This window comes from Leopardus geoffroyi, chromosome D1 (genome assembly GCF_018350155.1).
Source record: "Leopardus geoffroyi isolate Oge1 chromosome D1, O.geoffroyi_Oge1_pat1.0, whole genome shotgun sequence".
In the NCBI taxonomy this organism is placed as follows: domain Eukaryota; kingdom Metazoa; phylum Chordata; class Mammalia; order Carnivora; family Felidae; genus Leopardus; species Leopardus geoffroyi.
Window position 1 is genome coordinate 54,323,703 of NC_059329.1, and position 20,085 is coordinate 54,343,787.

General features: G+C 39.0%; 1 protein-coding gene across 2 annotated transcripts in view; it reads left to right on the plus strand.

Moving 5' to 3' along the window:
• Nucleotides 1-20,085, plus strand: part of INTS4 (integrator complex subunit 4) — a 118,932-nt gene that overhangs the window by 80,547 nt on the left and 18,300 nt on the right. For both annotated transcript variants that reach the window (XM_045483872.1, XM_045483874.1), the window contains 5 exons: nt 2,810-2,925; nt 5,419-5,552; nt 6,858-7,015; nt 15,853-15,946; nt 18,887-18,967. In XM_045483872.1, the coding sequence (XP_045339828.1) occupies nt 2,810-2,925; nt 5,419-5,552; nt 6,858-7,015; nt 15,853-15,946; nt 18,887-18,967 (583 nt within the window). The remainder of the gene's footprint in view (nt 1-2,809; nt 2,926-5,418; nt 5,553-6,857; nt 7,016-15,852; nt 15,947-18,886; nt 18,968-20,085) is intronic.

Sequence of the window (20,085 nt, forward strand, 5' to 3'; positions counted from 1 at the left end):
GCCTGACGCGGGGCTCGAACTCACGGACCGCGAGATCATGACCTGGCTGAAGTCGGACGCTTAACCGACTGCGCCACCCAGGCGCCCCTCTTTGTCTCTTTTGCATTTTGTGTAGGATCACAGCCATAGTTACAGAGATTAGATGCAGGACTTGGCACTTTATCTACAAATGACAATCGTTTTTTCCCTTGGTTACCTGTACCTTTACTGACTAGAGTCAAATTTACCATTGTTCATGAATTGCTGTTTGAAGAACTACTTGCATACGTTTATTATAAAATGTATGTTATTGTGCCCCACATATTTAACTGAGCTTATGTGATGAGATCACTCTAGTGGTATAATTTATTGATTTTTCAGAAAAATTTGTTACTAAAAATAGAAAAACTGGGTCAGATCAGGTACTTGTAGGATATATTAAAACTGAAAATACCAGGGGAATCTTCAAGGAACACTCAGTCATTTGGGGTGTGGGGCTTATAGTGGGGAAAAACACCTGTATCAGTATCTGTAGTTCTGTGGCAACACAGAACTTGCCTTAACATAAGATATGGGGTTATTACCAGAATATTTATATAAGACTGTCTTTATTGGGTGATTGTGGACAGAAAGCTCTTTCACCTTATAGTGCTCCAAAAGATTTTGAAGTTACCTATTCATTATCATTTGAATTTTCATCTCTTTGCATGAATGGTGGCTTTACTTAGGAATGTCAAAAAGAATGTGATAAAAGAGTAAAGGAATAGTCAAAGTGGCATTTTCTTTTTCTTTTTTTTTTAGTATATGTGCTGCCAAAGCAAGCACAAGAGTGGCGTGTTTTTACGACATTTTTAAAGATAGATAAATGAAAGTTTTGAAGAAGGTAGTTTATTCTGTTTATATGACCCAGTCACTGTGTTAGGTGCCGTGGAGAGTTAAGAACAGATCCAACTCAGAGACCTAGCCTTCAAATATCAGGAGGGGTGAGAAGTAGGGAATATGTAGATGAGGAGGTGGATGAGACAGAAAAAATGTTACAAGTCAGAAATGAAGTCCAGTTTTAGAGAGGCCCAGGTGCTTGGGAGATCCGAATATAATAAATAGGAAATCAAATAAAGGAGTGGTACCTGGAGGTCAAACTATAAAATTTACAATGTCCCCTAAAACAGAATGAGAAAAGGGTTGAGAGAGTTCAGAAAACTAGTGCAGTAAGTGCTTTTCACATAGGAGAAGGAGAACTGGGGAAACGTGTGCTTTCCTAAAAAGATCAAGTATTTGAAATGGGATACCTATCATACTCCATATATCCATGAATTTGTTCATGGTGTTTGTTTTTTCTCTATCGCCAGTCTACCTATTCTCCAGTCCCTGGTGAACTCCCATCTCCTTTGTGAAACCTTCTCTATCATGGTGATCTCTTCTACCTTTGACAGGTAGAAAACAGAGTATCATTCATTTGGTAGTTCATTAACTTGTAGTACTTGTCATCTTTGCCCTAGCTGGATCATAAACTCCACAAGTATAGAAGTAAGGATTTAATTTCTTTTTAATTCAGCACACCTTCTAAACCATAATAATAATAAAATGCCTAATTACCAGTACACATGTAGTTCTTTATAGCTTATAAAGGGTTTTCTTGTAGTCCTAATAGTTAACTAATAGCTGCTTAATAATAGCTAATTGAGTTCTTACTATGTGACCCTTTGCTAAGTACTTTTTATTTATTATCTCATTTAATCCTTACAGCAACTGTATGAGGCAATGATTTTTTAATCCCATTTTGTAGTAAGAAACTTATCTGCTCAAGGCCACACAGTTATTAATTTTCACGTTTCAGGTCTCTTCTGATTTCAGAACTTCACCCAGGATATCAGTTAGAATGCTTTTGCATTTTTGTAATAGAAAATCTGATTAAAAGTGGCTTAAACAATAAGGTCTAATTTTTTTTTTTTTTTTAACGTTTATTTATTTTTGAGACAGAGAGAGACAGAGCATGAACGGGGAAGGGTCAGAGAGAGAGGGAGACACAGAATCGGAAACAGGCTCCAGGCTCTGAGCCATCAGCCCAGAGCCTGACACGGGGCTCGAACTCACGGACCACGAGATCGTGACCTGGCTGAAGTCGGACGCTTAACCGACTGAGCCACCCAGGCGCCCCAATAAGGTCTAATTTTTTGGCATGACAAGTCAGAAAGTTGGTTTCAGGATTGGTAATTCAGTTTAACAGGGTTAGTAATCTGGTTGATTTCTCTGCAGTTCCCTTGGCTTTCTTCTCATTAGTTGCAAGATGGCTGCCTCATAAGATAGTATCTTAAGGCAGAAAAGAAAAGGTATACCTTCTCACACATTTCTCTTTTTATTTGATTAGGAGAACATTCCTGAGAAGCTCCCCACTAGACTTTCCTTCTTGCTCCTTTGACCAGAAATGGGTTACTTTATTACCTGCAAAGCAGTCACTGGAAAATGGGAGTGGGATTGCCATGATGAGTTTAGACCAATTGTTGTTGAGCCCTTGCTTCTCTGAGCACCTACCTGATATCTGAGGAAAGACAGGGTTTTCTTGACAAGGAAAATGGGGAAAATGGCTGTTGGTTAAATAACCAGCAGTAATTTATGTCCTACTAGCCCTTTAATTTTCATAATAGGAATTTTTTTAGATGAATTAACTGAGTTCCAGAATCATTGAATGACTTATCTGAGGTCACAGAGGTAGCAAAAGTAGATGTTTGAGAATTTGCAATTCTGAATCAGGTTTTCTGATTCCAGTCCCCAGTACTTGTTAAAGCATATATTAAGTTATTAAGGTGGGCTCTCATTTTGTTTGTTTCAGATGCTTGAAGTTTCTGGGAAGTCGACATCCAACCCTGGTGCTTCCCTTGGTGCCAGAGCTCCTGAGCACCCATCCGTTTTTTGACACAGCTGAACCAGACATGGATGATCCAGCTTGTATCCTCTGTGCTTAGGACAGACTGCTGATTTAGTGGGGGTGTTTTGGCATCTTTTTCTGCAATGTAGCTGGGAGTGGGGGTCCAAGTTTAATTTTTTTCATTTCTTTCAGTTAAGAGTATATCCTGAGGGAGCCTGGTAGTTATTATTCTTAGCTTTCATTCATGTTTTCACAGTAATTCACATTTGCTGTTTACTACTGCTACTACTACTATAATAATAATAACAATTATTATTATTGTTCTTTATTTTTTTTTTTTACCATTTCTTGAGCCCCTGCTATATTCCATACACCGTTTCATGCCTTATACATTTACTACTGATCTTCCAAATACCCCTGGGAGAAGGTATTATTCCCGGTTTACAGATGAGGAGACTGAGGGTTAGAGAGTCTAAATAACTCTCCAAGCAGCAAATGTGGGATTCAAAGACGTCTTTGTTTTTAAAACCTATGAGCTTTCCCCTTGTGTTACTCAGAGTTTAACTTTATCTGCAGCCCGAGGAGGGGATGTGTTGAGCTAGACTGCAGGATTGCTTTGCCTCTGATACAAGTTCAGTGGGTTTGTGATAACCAGGGAAAGCATGTCCTGCAGTTGTTTTCTAGTAATGGGAATACATTTACATCGGTGCATCCACACTCTCTGAGGGTTCTTTTCTCTCTATAGCAGATTCTTGGTGAGGTTTGGGAGGTATTTATGGAGATAAAGATCAGCCAAGTAAGTGCTTTTGTAAGTTGACCATGTGTTCTCTCTTAATTCTGTATGTTTATTTTCACAGTGTGTTTGGATACATTTTAAACAATCTGTTTAATTGATGTACTAACCATGCCTGACTTTGTGTTACCGCTGAGAAAGGCTCATCCCAGACCTTACCTCTAAATGTGTGATACTATAGCTGTTTGAAATTCAGCTCATTAGAGGGGCTTTTGGGCTATGTGTTATTACAAATTACACATGATGTATTGAAGTGCTCTGAAATCTGAAGGCCCTTTTACATTGAAAAAAAAAAAAAAACAGTAAACATTTTTGGAAACCTGTTATGTTAAGATATTTTTCTGCATAGTTGGAAGATTGTGTTGTTTAGGAAATATGTTTGTCTGTTAGTGAAAGAAATTGCCCCCAAATGTAGTTTAAACAAGTTATGGTATTTACTCTTCTTCAAGGTAAAAGAAATCTGGAGGCACACAGTCTAGTGCTGGTATAGCAGCTCTACATTATTCTTAGTGATCCTAGCTGCTTCTTTCTCTTCTGCCATTTTCAGTTGTCCAACATTGCTGTCAGAGCTCCAATCGTCAGGCCCAGGTTCTGAGCAGAAAGCTAGAGAATATTTGGAGTAAAATGAGTATTCTGTTAGCAAAGAAGAATGGATATTGGGTAGGAAAATAGCAGGCACTTCTATAGGGATACATACGGAAGATTGGAAACTATGTTTCTCTTTTAATTTCCAGTTTTCTCTTTGTTATAAAATTAATATGAAAAGGAAAAAAATCCACACAGTTGAAAGAAGAAACTTCATACTTAACATTCGAAGTCCTACTAATCATAGTAATCGACCATTAGTATTTTGGTGTATTTCTTTTTTCCTTTTTTAAGCCTTGGGATTGTGTTTTTGCTGTTATTTTTTAACATAGTTTATCTCATCATCAAATATCCGACAATAAATAGCTGCCATCATATCCTCTATGTTAGAGCCTGCTTTTTGCACTTATGACAAAGTGCTTGTGATACAGAAGAATTTATACATTCTTCATAAATATGTTTTTCTTCTTTTTTAAGTTTATTTATTTTTGAGAGAGTGCAAGTTGGGGGGCGGGTAGAGAGAGAGAGAGAGAGAGGGAGGGAGAGAGAATGAGAATATGAATCCCAAGCAGGCTCTGGGCTGTTAGCGGGAGCCTGACATGGGTCTCAAACTCACAAACTGTGAGATCATGACCTGAACTGAAAGCAGGAGTCGAATGCTTCACTGACTGAGCCACCCAGGTATCCCCATAAGTACAATTTTTAATGATTGCGTAATACTCCATCAAGTAGATGAAACACAGGTGTATAAGTCATTCTCCTGGTTTGGGACACTTAGTTTGTTCCTGATTATTTGCTATTATAAATGATTCTGTACTATATGATTATTTACTTAGAATAAAATTTGAGATGTAGAATTACTCAACATTCAAAAGGCTCTTAGTGTCTAGTGCCAGATTATTATCCAAAGGAATTGTGTCAGAATGTACCTTAGTAGGCCATGTACCAAAAGTTTCTGTTTGTTAGTATTCTCAGCACCATCAGGCATTATTTTAAAAAACCTTTGGTAATTGGGGTGGTAATTGGGGTAACTTGGAGATGGGTAATGTATCTATTCTCGTTGTTTGAATTTGCATTTATTTGTTAGAAAATTGTCATTTAATTGGACTTTTGGGGGTGGGAAGTTGGGACACCGGATTTTGGCCCAGCTTAACCTTTTGTACCTCCAGGTCTCCTTAACCCACTCACGCATCAGACATTGCAGTTTTGGTTCTTATTTTTAATGCTGCTAAAACCTGTCCAACAATGCCAGCATTGTTCTCAGATCATACCTTCAGGCACTATGCCTACCTCCGAGACAGTCTTTCTCATCTTGTTCCTGCCTTAAGGGTATGTTGAAAACAGCTGTTGTCATTATTTTTGGTTTTTTGATTTTTGGTCCTTTGTGGTCGTCAAGTAGCCAAAAGCAGACTGTATTTTCTCTGAAAACACGTTAATTCATTCATTCTCTTTCTCTCTTGGGCTCTCTCCCACTGTTTTGTACTTTTGCTTCTATAACTTTTACTTTTTAAGAAGATTCATATTGTAAATGTCCCTGAGTTATTGGTTATGTTATGTTAGGCAAGAAACAGGCATCTGGAATAGCATATTTTGGATCAAGGATTAGATTGTGTAACATTTTAACAATTACATAAAGCCATAACTTTCAGCAAGTTTATTTTTTAATAATAAACCTTTGTTTTTTTTAAAACCTAGAGATACAGAAAGAAAAAAATTTTTTTAATTAACAATAATAATAATAATGGCAAATACTTATTGAATGCTAACTGTGTGCAGGCACTTTTCTGAGCTCTTGATTTGTGTTAACTTATTCCTGCTTAGGTGACTCTAAATGACTTTATTTAGAATAATTATATGTACGTGGTTAGAAAATCTAAACTGTAAGTTACAAAATTGAAAGTGAAATCCTTTTTGCTGTCCCCCATCCCTTTCTTGGAGGGTAACTACCAGTAAGAACAAGAATTATAATTACCATCATATATAAAAATTTATAATTACCATCATTTAAAGCATGCTATATAAATTTATTTTGGAATAAATCATTTCCCTGTGAATTGGAAGATCGAATGAAGTTTAAAAATAAATGTGACAAGGGGCGCCTGGGTGGCGCAGTCGGTTAAGCGTCCGACTTCAGCCAGGTCACGATCTCGCGGTCCGTGAGTTCGAGCCCCGCGTCGGGCTCTGGGCTGATGGCTCAGAGCCTGGAGCCTGTTTCCGATTCTGTGTCTCCCTCTCTCTCTGCCCCTCCCCCGTTCATGCTCTGTCTCTCTCTGTCCCAAAAATAAATAAACGTTGAAAAAAAAAAAAATAAATAAATAAATGTGACAACAGACTGATTATTAGTTCCATTTCTATGGTTAGCCCATTTATTTCAGTTAGCAATAGAAAATAATACTATACCATTCTCTTTTCTTTCTCCTTGCTGCTTGTGGTTATATTGTATAGACTATATTCATTTTCTCTCTCTCCATTTCTCCCACTGAAGCTAAGGAATGAAAGAAAGGTTGTTTACACAATTACCTCACCTGTTGTTCCTTTCCTGTATTTGACTCATGTTTTTTTCTCGTTTCTGTGTGTTACCAGAAGCTGAGCCACAGAATTTGATGGCACTATAACACCACTATGTTTGCTTAGTTACCAGGTAGAAAGCTAGTGTCATCAGCTGTTTCTGCCAATATCACACCTCATGAGGACCCTTCCCATCAGTTCCTGCAGCAAAGCCTTGAGAGGGTGTACAGTCTTCAGCACCTGGACCCTCAGGGAACCCAGGAGCTGCTGGAGCTCACCATCAGGTGAGATGTTTTTTTGACAGAGTTAATACTGTTGTTATGCTCAGCTCTTTTGATTTCCAGTGTTGGCCTATACTCACACATGGTTTTATGATCTGTTTATATTTGCATTAGTTTGGAGTTTGAGCATATTTCAAAGAAAAACTCTTTGTGTTCATGACCAGATTGATGATAAGCACAAAACTCGAAAGCATTAAAGAGAAGCTGTTTTTAATTTTTCTTTCCTTGCATATTAGTTATGATAGGTGACAGAAAATGTAAAGTAGCAGTGACTTAAACAAGAGGAAAGGTTAATTCTTTTTTGTAGGCAAGGCAGAGCTGAGATGGTTATCAGGGTCCTAGGCGCATTTTTTTCTCCATCTTCTAGATCAAGTGGTCTCTGTCTAAAGGGTCTCTAAAGAGACCAAACTCTGAACTATCCCCTCTGTACTCCAGGCTGCAGGAAAAAGGAAAGAGCAGGAGAAGGGCATCATTTCTAACCCCATAAATATATATATATATATATATATGTACATATGTATCTATACATATACGTATCTATACATATATATCTATGTGTATATATATATATATATATATATTTTTTTTTTTTAGAGAGAGAGAGAGCACATGAGTGGGGGAGAGGGATTGAGGGAGAGAGAGAGAATCTCAAGCAGGCTACATGCTCAGTGCAGAGCCTGACACAGAGTTCAATCCCATGACCCTGGGATCATGACCTGAACTGAAATCAAGAGTCGGGCACTCAACTGAGCCACCCAGGCACCCCTCCTCACATCCTTTTAAAGACCCTTCCCCATGGCACAAAAACAGACACTCAGATCAATGGAACAGAATAGAGAGAGGTGGGGCACAGAGAGAGGGAGACACAGAATCCGAAGCAGGCTCCAGGCTCTGAGTTGTCAGAACAGAGCCTGATGCGGGGCTCGAACCCACGAACTGTGAAATCATGACCTGAGCCGAAGTCGGATGCTAAACCAACTGAGCCACCCAGGCTCCCCATGGACTACTTTCTTATACCATACACAAAAATAAACGCAAAATAGATGAAAGACCTAAATGTAAGACAGGAAGCCATCAAAATCCTCGAGGAGAAAGCAGGCAAAAACCTCTTGACCTTGGCTGCAGCAACTCATTACGTCTCCAGAGGCAAGGGAAACAAAAGCAAAAATGAACTATTGGGACCTCATCAAAATAAAAAGCTTCTGCACAGCAAAGGAAACAATCAGCAAAACTAAAAGGCAACCGATGGAATGGGAGAAGATATTTGCAAACAACATATCCGATAAAATGTTAGTATCCAAAATCTAAAAAGAACTTATCACACTCAACACCCAAAAAATAAATAATCCAGTGAAGAAATGGGCAAAAGACACGAATAGACACTTTTCCAAAGAAGTCATCCCCATAGATGGCTAACAGACACATGAAAAAATGCTCAACATCACTCATCATCAGGGAGATACAAATCAACACCACAATGAGATACCACCTCACACCTGTCAGAATGGCTAACATTAACAACTCAGGCAACAACAGATGTTGGCAAGGATGCGGATAAAGAGGATCTCTTTTGCGCTGCTGGTGGGAATGCAAACTGGTGCAGACACTCTGAAAAACAGTATGGAGGTTCCTCAAAAAATTAAAAATAGAACTACCCTACAACCCAGCAATTGCTCTACTAGGTATTTATCCAAGTGATACAGATAATGCTGTTTCAAAGGGGCACGTGCACCCCTATGTTTATAGCAGCACTATCGACAATAGCCAAAGTATGGAAAGAGCCCAAATGTCCACCGATGGATGAATGGGTAAAGAAGATGTGTATATATATACAATGGAGTATTACTCAGCAATCAAAAAGAATGAAATCTTGCCATTTGCAACCACGTGGATCGAACTAGAGGGTATTATGCTAAGTGAAATTAGTCATTCAGAGAAAGACAAATATAATATGACTTCACTCGTGTGAGGACTTTAAGCCATAGAACAGATGAACGTTAAGAGAAGGGAAACAAAAGTAATATAAAAACAGGGAAGGGGATGAAATGTAAGAGACTCTTAAATACGGAGAACAAACAGAGGGTTACTGGAGGGGGTTTGGGAGGGTGGATGGGCTAAATGGGTAAGGGGCATTAAGGAATCTACTCCTGAAATCATTGTTGCACTGTATAGTAACTAACTTGAATGTAAATTAAAAAAAAAAAAAAAAAAAAAAAGACACTTTCCCCAAATTGCATGTTCTAATTTTACTTGCATCCCACTGACCAGAAGTTAAGTCACATGGCCATAGAGCTTCTAGGGGCTAGGAAATGTAGTCTTTATTCTGGCTGACCAGTGCTTTGTTATCATTTGGTGGCTCTGATACTTAGGAAAAAGGGGAAGATACTGGGGAACAACCAGCAGACTCTGCCAAACCTTATTAGGATGTCATGAATGATAGGAGAAGAATTGAAATCCATTTGCCTTTAGCAAAAGCAATATCCATCTGCTTTTGTAAATAAGGTTTGAAGGCAGAGTTGAGTAGCACCATAGACACTGTATGGCCTACAAGGCCTAAAATATTTACCATCTGACCCTTTACAGAAAGTTTGCTGACCCTGAAGTGATGCCTCTATCACATTTTGTTTTTCTCTTCTGCTCCTTTAACAGAGTGATTAGTTAAGGGCCACTATCTGAAGTTGTTGGCCCTGAGCCTAGGAAAATAAACTCTACTTTCTGACTCAGCCCCACATAAGTAAACATTTAGGTTTTGTTCTTGACAGTTTGTATCCTGTTGGCACTAAAGCAAGTACAGAATATATAAAAGCAAGCTTGTTCATCAGCTGCAGTGCTGGCTGTTAGGTGCTCAGTAAACACCTGTTGATCTGAGTTGCCTGCATGTTCTGGTGAGAGCCCTGCTGGGCTTCAGGCTGGTGGGACCACTGTTCTAGTGCTGTGGTTGGTCCTGGGCACTGTTTCTAACTTGAGTGCATTCTGAGGAGGGTGTCCAGGACGGTGAAATATCCAGAAAGGAAAGCAGATGGTATAGTAGTTATTGATGACCTACTCTGTTTTAGAAACATTACTGCAGTTAGATATTGTTACCATTTCACAGAGAAGAAATGGGAATTTGGGGAGGTGAAGCAATTTGCTAGAAAGTAGCAAAACTGAGATTTGAATCTAGTTTTGTTTGACTTTAAAATTGATGCTTTGTGGGGTGCCTGGGTGTCTCATTTGGTTAAGCATCCAACTTCAGCTCAGGTCATGATCTTGTTGTCTAGGTGTTTGTGCCCTGCATTGGGTTCTTTGCTTACAGCTCAGAACCTGAATCCTGCTTCAGATTCTGTGTCTCCCTCTCTCTCTCTGCCCCTCCCTCCTCGCTCTCTCTCAACATTAAGGGGCACTTGGGTGGCTGATTCGGTTAAGTGTTTGATTTCGGCTCAGATCATGATCTTGTGGTTCTTGGATTTGAGCCCCACATCGTGCTCTGTGCTGACAGCTCAGAGCCTGGAGCCTGTTTTGGATTCTGTGTCTTCCTCTCTCTTTGCCCCCACTCTGCTTGTGCTCTCTTTCACTCTCAAAAATATTTAAAAAAAAATTTTTTTTTAATTAAAGAACAAAAAAACCACATAAATATTGATTTTTTGTGATGCGCAGCAGGCATATCTAACAGGCGATTCCTGTTACATCAGATGACTCTTGGGGTTCTGCAGAACTTACATTTTTGGTAGTTGTTGCAAAGTGAAATGTTAGAGTTTCATACAGAAGTTTCTCTGATTAGGACTCTGATCACTTAGTTGTTAGTATTAGTTTGAAACAAACTTCACCATCATACGTACCCCATTCCCTTTGTTGTAATCCAGGAAGCACCCATTTAATCTACCTGAATCTCATCGATAGAATGTGTACTATAGTTTAGTTAGGGCCCTGGGAAATAAATTTGTTCCTTGAATTTGACATAACTATTTTGTCTTCATCATTGTACCTTGGGTATTGTATAGGAGCTCAGTAAATATTTGTTGAAAACTGTAGTTGTGATCACTTAACAAGGAATGAAGACTTTTTTTCTTTTTTGAAGCTTATTTATTTTTGAGATAAGAGAGAGAGTAGGGAAGGGGCAGAGAGAGAAGGAGACAGAGAATCCCAAGCAGACTTTGCAACATCAGCACTGAACCTGACACAGGGCTTGAACCCACAAACTGTGAGGTCATGACCTGAGCCGAAACCAAGAGTTGGAGGCTTAACCAACTGAGCCACCCAGGTGCCCCAGAAATGAAGACTTCTAATATTGTTATAGATGGCATTTCCTTCTGGCCATTTCTCATCTCCAGATTTATGGATTTGTTGTTTGGTAAGGCTCTGCTGTCCTTGATCATAACAAGAGGTATATTGTCTGTCAAGTGCCTGCTATATACCCACTTTTTTAAGTGCCTTATGAATTGAATTTGAAAACAATTTTATGAGAAGTACCCCATTTTTTAGAAGTACCCCATTTTTAAAATGAGTGAGGGAGCTGGGGGTTCATTCACTTGTTACACTGTTTTTGAGTATCCATCATATGCTAGGCAGAAGGGGTACAGTAGTAACAAAATAGTTTCTGCTGTAAGAGATCTTATAGCCTGGTTGGGGAAATAGCTAGGTAAATAAGAAATGCAATATTGTGTTTTCCATGCTGCATTATGGGGAGTACAGGGTTCTCCAGGATAACAGAAGGGAGGCACCTAACCCTTCCCTGGATGGCTAAGCAGTTACCTGAAGAATGAATAGAAGTTCATCAAGTGAAGAAGGGAGAAGACTCTCCAGGACGGAGAAGATAGCAAAGTCTTGGACTAGAACATAGGTCTTTCTAGCCCTTCCATCTGGTCACACTGCTCTGTTTCTGGTTAACAGTTTGTAGGACACAAATGCACCTAGGATAATGAGATTTAAAATCCAAAGGAATTGATTGAAGCCTTAATTTTTATCATTTCCTAGGCTCATGATCTTGGGCCTCAACACCCTCATCTGTAATTTGAGGGTTGTATGTACCTGCTCATAGGACTGTTGTGAAGATTATTATCATGATCTATGCAAGGTATTTTGAGAATAGCAGTTACATAGATAATAGCCATTTATGAAATGTTTTAAAATTTAAATTGTGGCTCTTCTGACAGAGTAGACAAGCTCTTGACATTTTGTAAGTAAATCCAGTCCAAACTTTATAAATGCTACTTAGTGCCAACATGTGAACTAAGGATTGCTGAAGTATGTGTTCCTGGGAGGGGCACTTTTGCCCTCTCAAATCACATTTGTAGAAATATGACTTAATATGCATCTAGTTTTAAATCCATTTAGGTGTCATCTGTGTTTGATGCAGTTCATAAATAAATGAAAAGACTTTAGTGTGCCTGGGTGGCTTAGTTGCTTAAACATCTGACTTAGGCTCACATCATGATCTCGTGGTTTGTGAGTTCAAGCAGCACAGAGCCTACATCAGATACTCTGTTCCCCCTCTCTCTGCCCCTTCTCTGCTTTCTTTCTCTCTCTCAAAAATAAATAAACATTAAAACATACTTTAATATTAAATAAATAAATGAAATATATGGTTTATTAAAAAAAAAAAAAGATTTGTGGAGTTCAGACAGACCTGAGTTCAAGGCCTGTTTTGCTACTCATTAGTCTTGTAACCTTGGGCAAACTACTTAAACTCTGATCTTCCCTTTCATTCTCAGTGAAATAGGATTAATTGCAGTTTGCAGTGTCAGGATTAAATAGGCTCAAGTAAGGAAACACCTAGCACACCTAGTATAGTGCACATAGATGGTGCTCTTTGTACCTGTCTCATTAAAGAGTTTATAGTTTCCTGATGGATGTTTAAAATTAGGCTTCCTGAGGGTTGTGGGCATAGATAGGCACAGAGAGGAAACAATAGGATAAGGGCATTTTGTCCAGGGTTAGCACGTTTCTTATTTTGCTTGTACAGTAGTTCAGATTTCCCGTGGCTGGTTGGGTTACATCTTGTTCTGTGCAACTGAGAACAATTGTGGCAGTGTAGGGGCTGTAGAATAGCTTAACACCGGATAGCCGTCAGCTAATGTATAGTCAGCTGGTCAGTGTTCACTATCATTGTTAACAGAAAGGCAGAATCTTCCTGGAGAGGAAACGTTTCAGAAATACAGCGATTCAGGGCTGTCTTTGCAAGAGAGACATCCAAGATGTGAAAAGAGAGGGACCAGCTGGCCACCAAAGTAGCATTGCACAGGTGTGGTTAGCTAGTACAGGGCCTTGCCTTTTACTGTGCTGGATTCCGACAACAGCACACTCCAGGAACCGCTCCAGCCACCAAAACTCACAAGAGATGGACCTATAAGGCACTGGTCCTAATTTTTTCAGTCACTTTGGGAAGAACTCATTCTGTGTCCTTTTCTGGGGCATCTCCTTCCTGATATCAAGGTCCGTAGGCGGCAGCATTAGCTATTAAAAAGTTGCATGAGGGGCACCTGGGTGGCTCAGTTGGTTAAGCATCTGACTTCTGCTCACGTCATGATCTCGCAGTTGGTGAGTTCCAGACCTGCATCAGGCTCTCTGCTGTCAGTACAGAGCCCACTTCTGATCCTCTGTCTCCCTCTCTCTTTGCCCCTCCCCTTTTCTCTCTTTTTCTGAAAAATAAATAAACATTAAAATAAATAAACTTTTTTTTTTTTTTAAGTTGCATGAGATTAGAGGGATGGGTTTACTCCAGTGGACAGTTTTGTACAGGCTATTGTGAAACTTTATATGATGAACTTTATATTGTGAAACTTTATGCCACTCCACTTTCCTTGTGACCCAGATCTTCAGGTTTTCACAGCTGTCATTTCTATATGAAATTTTGATTTTGCCATTAAAAAACAAGACCACTTTCCATGAATGCTTTCTGAGGTGGATTATTAGGTTGCACAAACACACACACTTCTCCCCCCACCAAAAACGAAAAAAGAAAAACAATGTGTTGTGGTTTTTTTGGTAGATGTATAGTGTTTCCCCAGGAGAATTAAAGAAAAAAATTTTTAATGTTTATTTTTGAGAGAGAGAGACAGAGCATGAGTTGGGGAGGAGCAGAGAGAGAGGGAGACACAGAGTCAGAAGCAGGCTCCAGGCTCTGAGCTGTCAGCACTGAGCCAGCCCAACACGGGGCCCCGAACTCACGAACCGTGAGATCATGACCTGAGCTGAAGTTGGATGCTCAACCAACTGAGCCGCCCAGGCACCCCTATGTATCCCCGGAAGAATTTAAAAGAAACTGGCAATGGTGGTTGCCTGTGAGAAGGGTGTACTGCTTAGCGGTGCAATGGGATAGGAAGGTGGACTAACTTAATTGCATATCCTGTAGTATCTTTTGAATTCTATACTTCATTGGTTAATTCTGTAGCTTGGTATGTATTGTCTATTCAACAGATTAAAAAGTTGAAATCCATAATTCCAGCCCCCACACAATTTTATCTGTGTGGGCCACTCTCTGTTTTCTTGTCCATGGGCAGCTCTGTTTTATATTTTTGCAATCATTTTGTCTGTACCTGTATCCAGCTAGGATACTTTTAGTTTCAGGTATCTGACAACCTCATCTCAAACTAGCTTACAGTGGCTTTTTATTTCTTCATACAAATAGAAAATCGGAGGCAGTTCTAAGTATGGTATGGTCAAGTAGTTCATTTATATCATTGAAGATCCAGTTCTTTTGTCTCTCTGGATTTTTCTTATCCTCAGCATTTGCTTTATCCCAAGGCTTTTTTCTTTTAGAGTTACAGTATGGCTGCCAGGCAGTCAGGACTGTAAGTGCTCTTGTTCAGTCTAGCGCATGTTAGAGGTAGAGACAGAAAGACAGAGACACTCTCAGACCTGCTCCAAGCATGGAATATACGTCCTTGCATTAGGACTGACAAGACCAACTTAAGTCACGTAACCAGGGAGATGACATATACTAATTGGCTTAGTTCAATCAGAATCTACCTGGAACTGGGTTTGAGGACACCTTCCCTTGAACAAAATCAGAGTTCAGTTAGTGAGGAAGAAGTACAGAATGGCTAAACGGGTAAGGAGCCAACAAAGCCTACAACAGTATCTTAAAAAAATTTTTTTTTTCCTGATGATAACAAAAAATACTCGTCTATTGTATGGAAAATAAAGCACAGTTGGGAGAAGGCACTAAAAAGCACCTAATACCTCTATCCAGAAAACCACTTTGCTATACTTTTCTTCTACACATAGTTTTTACATAGTTGAGATCATACACCTTACTACCATTTTATATTTTAATGTTTGTAGAATATTCCACTATAATAGTCTGTATGTACAAGAGTGAATGTTGTGGGGTATAAAGCAATTCATTTGTTTTTAAGCAATTTTTTAAATTTAAATTTTAGTTAACATACTGTGCAATATTGGTTTCAGGAGTAGAATTCCATGATTCATCACTTACATATTACTGTTGGATATTCCCCGTCGAATTATTTCTCAGCATAAAGCTACTGATCAAAATATTTGACCATGTGTATGAATTTTATAATATAGTGCAGTGTTACTTTCTAAAAGAATTGTATTTGCTTAAACTGCTACCAAAGCATGAGTGAACCAATTTCATTATAATCACTCCAGCATTGGGTTCTGTCATTGTGGGGCACCTGGTTGGCTCAGTCAGTAGAGCGCACAATTCTTGATTTTGGGGTTTTGAGTTTGAGCCCCACAAAGAGTGTAAAGATTACTTAAAAAAATAAAGTCTTTGAAAAAGAATTTGTGACCAATTTATTTACTAGGTATAAAATGGTAAAATGCTTTTGATGTGATCTTTATACTGATATCATTATCCCTATCCAATGTGTGGCTTGGGGTTTTATTTACCATAGGGATCTGCAAAGACTTGGAGAACTTCAGTCTGAATTAGCAGGAGTTGCTGACTTCTCTGCTACCTATCTTCGGTGTCAACTTCTTCTCATCAAGGTGGGCTTGAATCCATTGTTTGTGACTGTGCTTATAATGTGCATAAAGTGTATAAGAATGCCCTTGAATGGATTCAGCAGTTCTTTTAGGCCATTAATGTACAGTCTTATGTAGCTGCTTAGCAGTGGAGAAATTATTTACTTGGCAGTGTAATTATATTTGTCTCTAAAGAATTGTTAACTTGTGTGGGAATTTAAATTTTTTTAATTTGGAAGTATTCTTTTATCATTATATAATTAGAGTAGATTGGATAACCATTTTCATTAGAATCATATGGATTTTAAATTGGTTTTTATAATTTGATTAGCATAGAACTTTTATATTATTATCTTAAAATGCCAGTTTTACTTTGTCGAAGTCTTATTAGTCAAAGGTTGATTTCATTGCTTTTATTTAATTTATTTATTTATTTTTTTTTTCAACGTTTATTTATTTTTGGGACAGAGAGAGACAGAGCATGAACGGGGGAGGGGCAGAGAGAGAGGGAGACACAGAATCCGAAACAGGCTCCAGGCTCCGAGCCATCAGCCCAGAGCCCGACGCGGGGCTCGAACTCAAGGACCGCAAGATCGTGACCTGGCTGAAGTCGGACGCCCAACCGACTGCGCCACCCAGGCGCCCCTGATTTCATTGCTTTTAAAATGGCCACCTTGCTGGCATTCTATATTAGGTGGTCAGATTTCATATATACACACACAAAGTTGGTAACCAAGAAGCTGTTTCAGTTTGCTGAGTTGAAAATGTGTTCAATTAGTTCCGTAACTTTCAGCTTCTGCAGTAGAGTTCTCTAAATTTAGGTTTAGGATTTAGGGGACCCCTCTTACTTTATATGCCTTTATCTTGGCTTTAGTTCCAAGCGTCTTTAGTTACTTATTCTTTAGAGTGATTATTATATTTTTTTAAGTTTTTTTCTTTTTTTTAAGTTTATTTATTTTGAGAGAGAGGGAGCATGAATGCAGGAGGGGCAGAGAGAATCCCAAGCAGGCTTTGCACTGGAAGCAAGAGCCCGATGCGGGGCTCCAACTCACGAATGTGAGATCATGACCTGAATGGAAATTAAGAGTTGGAGACTTGACCGACTGAGCCACCTAGGTGCCCCTGAAGTAATTATGATATTTGACTAAAATCAGAGTAAATGGAGTAGTTAGAAATTATTTCTCACTTTAAGATACGTGAGCTTAGGGCTTTGCAGGTGTGTGTATATATGTGGAGGTGGGTGTGTATACTGAAATGGGTTGGGATTTAAACAGCTCTTGTTTGGCTAGATAGATTCTTTCAAATGTGTATGATGTGTATACCTGTGTAACCACCACCAGTCAAGATATAGAGCATTTCCATTATCCCCAAAAGTTCCTCTGTGCCATTTCACAAAGTTTTTTGTCTTTTCCAAACCTCTGTGTAACAGGGCTAATAATAATTCTACCTAGGTAAGGACTGGTAACAAGCAAGGTGTGTAAGAGCCCTGTGCTTAGTGTTTGACACATAGTGACTGCCATGTCATTGTTGGTCTTCCTTCTTTCTTGGCTTCTTATCTCTATAAGGAATACAAGCAGGTCTTTAAAAAGAATCCGGTTTTCTACAGTAGAAAAAGAAAAGAAAATATTCCTACGAAGAACATAGAACTATGTTGTTCATTCAGTGTCATGGAGTGTCAGTGTAGGTAAGGGGAAAAGGCTTAGAACCAAAGACAGGCAAATGTTTGATAACAGGGTAAAAGCGAAATAAATTCTGGCACAACTACTCAACAGTATATTCTGTAGCCAGTAATGATCTTTATGAAGAATTATACACCATGACAAAATACAGTTAATGTTATGTACCGAAAAAGCATACAAAATTATTTCTGCTTTGAGACTACAGCTACATAAAAAGCATACATATAAGAAATGACTTGAAATGAATTTTCAAAAACAAGGGTAGTATGATTTGGGTGATTTAAAAATTTCTGTATCTATAATTTAGACCTGCTACTGTCTTAACTGGATCCTCACCAGGTACATTTGACTATTGATTACTTGAAACATTAGTTCAAATTGAGATGTGCTATAAATGCTAAATACACACTGATTTCTTAGAGTTGGTATGAAAAAAGAGTAAACTATTAATTTTTTAAAATACTGACTTTTTAGTGAAATTATAATAAATACACTAGGTTAAATAAACTATACTATTAAAATTAATTTTACCTCTTTTTACTTATAAAAATGTGGCTACTAGAAAACATAAAATTATGTATGTGGTTTATGTTACGCTTCTATTGGGAAATTGTTAGTTTAGGTTTTCTGTAAAGCCATTAAATTATGTCTGTAATGAGGAAGGACTGAAAATAAGGGACTACAGCAGAGATTTATAAGAGAGTTGAGAGATGGGGCTGTTCAGATGAGAGGAGCGAGATGGAAGGTAAAATTGTGGCTCTTAGTGCTCGTTTTGAACACAGATGGAGAGAGAGGGAGGAATCTAGGAAAGCCTGTTGATTTCTAGGTTGGGTATGTCAGTAAGGTGATAGTCTGTTCAAAGAATAGTGAACATGGGGCAAAATAAAAGCCCCATGGAAGGAGCTTGGAAGGAAGCTCAAGGAAGAAGGGTCGAGGCAGCCTAGGTAGTCTAGTGGCTCTGGGAACAAGGAAGGACGAGAACCCTGGAAGCTGGCTTGCTTGCACATTTTGGTGAGACCTGGATGGCTCCTGCCCTTTGCTTGCAAGCACTGATCTGATCTGGATGTAGGGCCTTTGGGACAGGAATTGGATTGAATGGGGAGGAGCTCAAACCTTTGGTTTCCTCTTTCTTTATAGTAGGCAGGGTTTATTAGCTTAAAAGAATAAGATTGAGAGGAAGTCCTAATGCGGTAGATTTCCAAAGCAAAACAAACACATAAGCCTCAAATGACATGCCAGTCTTTTTGATCTCTTTGTTCATTTCTCTCCTGATTTGTCTGTGTAGGCCTTGCAAGAAAAGCTTTGGAATGTGGCTGCCCCATTGTATTTGAAGCAGAGTGATTTGGCCTCAGCAGCAGCAAAACAGGTAAACGTATCGGGACCTTCTCAAATGGATCTCTGTCTAGGAATTGTCTCGTCTAAGTTGGAGTCAGAGGCTTTCACATGGCTCCACGCCTCTGTTGTGGCCTCCCCAGTTCCAGCCTGTGACAGAAGTTAGTGATATGAGAAGCAGCATAATTAGGGGACACAGCACTGGCTTGCTTGCTTCCTTCTTCCCTCCCTGCCTTCCTCCCTTCTTTCCTCCCTTCCTCCCTTTGTTCCATCCCTCTGTCCTAGGGCAGGGGGAAGAGAAAGGGAGACAGAAAATCCCAAGCAGGCTCTGCAGTGTCAGCACAGAGCCTGACTCAGGGCTCAGTCTCACAAACTGTGAGATCGTGACCTGAGCCAAGATCAAACCGGATGCTTAACTGACTGAGCCAGCCAGGTACCCTTTAACTGGATGATTTCTAAGATGCTTTATTGTTCTAAAAATATATTATTATCAGTTTGTATTTTGGATAGACTAGAATCCAATAAATACTGTCATAAATCGTTCATCTGAAAGTATAGCTGAACTCATTTTGAGGTTGTTTATATTTTTAGCCTGTACCATCTCTTGAATGTTAAAAGGTCCTTATGTTGTCCTCAGTTCATTAAGTAGCTTTTAATTATATTTGCCTTGAATTTATTTCTGTGTAGCTTTGAGCAGTTTCCCTTCATTCTTAGGTATTGGGATTTAGCCAACTCTTCTCTGGGTCATGTCTTCCAGATTGGGAGTCAGTATATGACCGAGTCATTATGACCCAGTAGCAAGCTAAAGATGGTGACTGTGATTGTTAAAGTACAGTTCACTAAGTAATTTCAGGTCTATTTTAATTAATTATCACAGTAATCCCATTAGGTTAGAATAAATATTAAGTCCATTTTATAGATTGAACAGTTAAGGATCAGCAGGTTAAATTCATAGAGCTATAGGTAGTAGAATTAGGGAATTGAGCCCATAGCTCCTGATACCCACAGTGTTTTGTTTCCCTTGTTCTACTTGATCTTTCATCTGACCTAGATTCCTCCTCAGATCTGCTCTGTGGCTTATTGTAGGGGAATAGAGCCTAATGACTAGTACTCCAGAATGGCAAGGATGGGACCAGGGAGCAGTAATCTGAG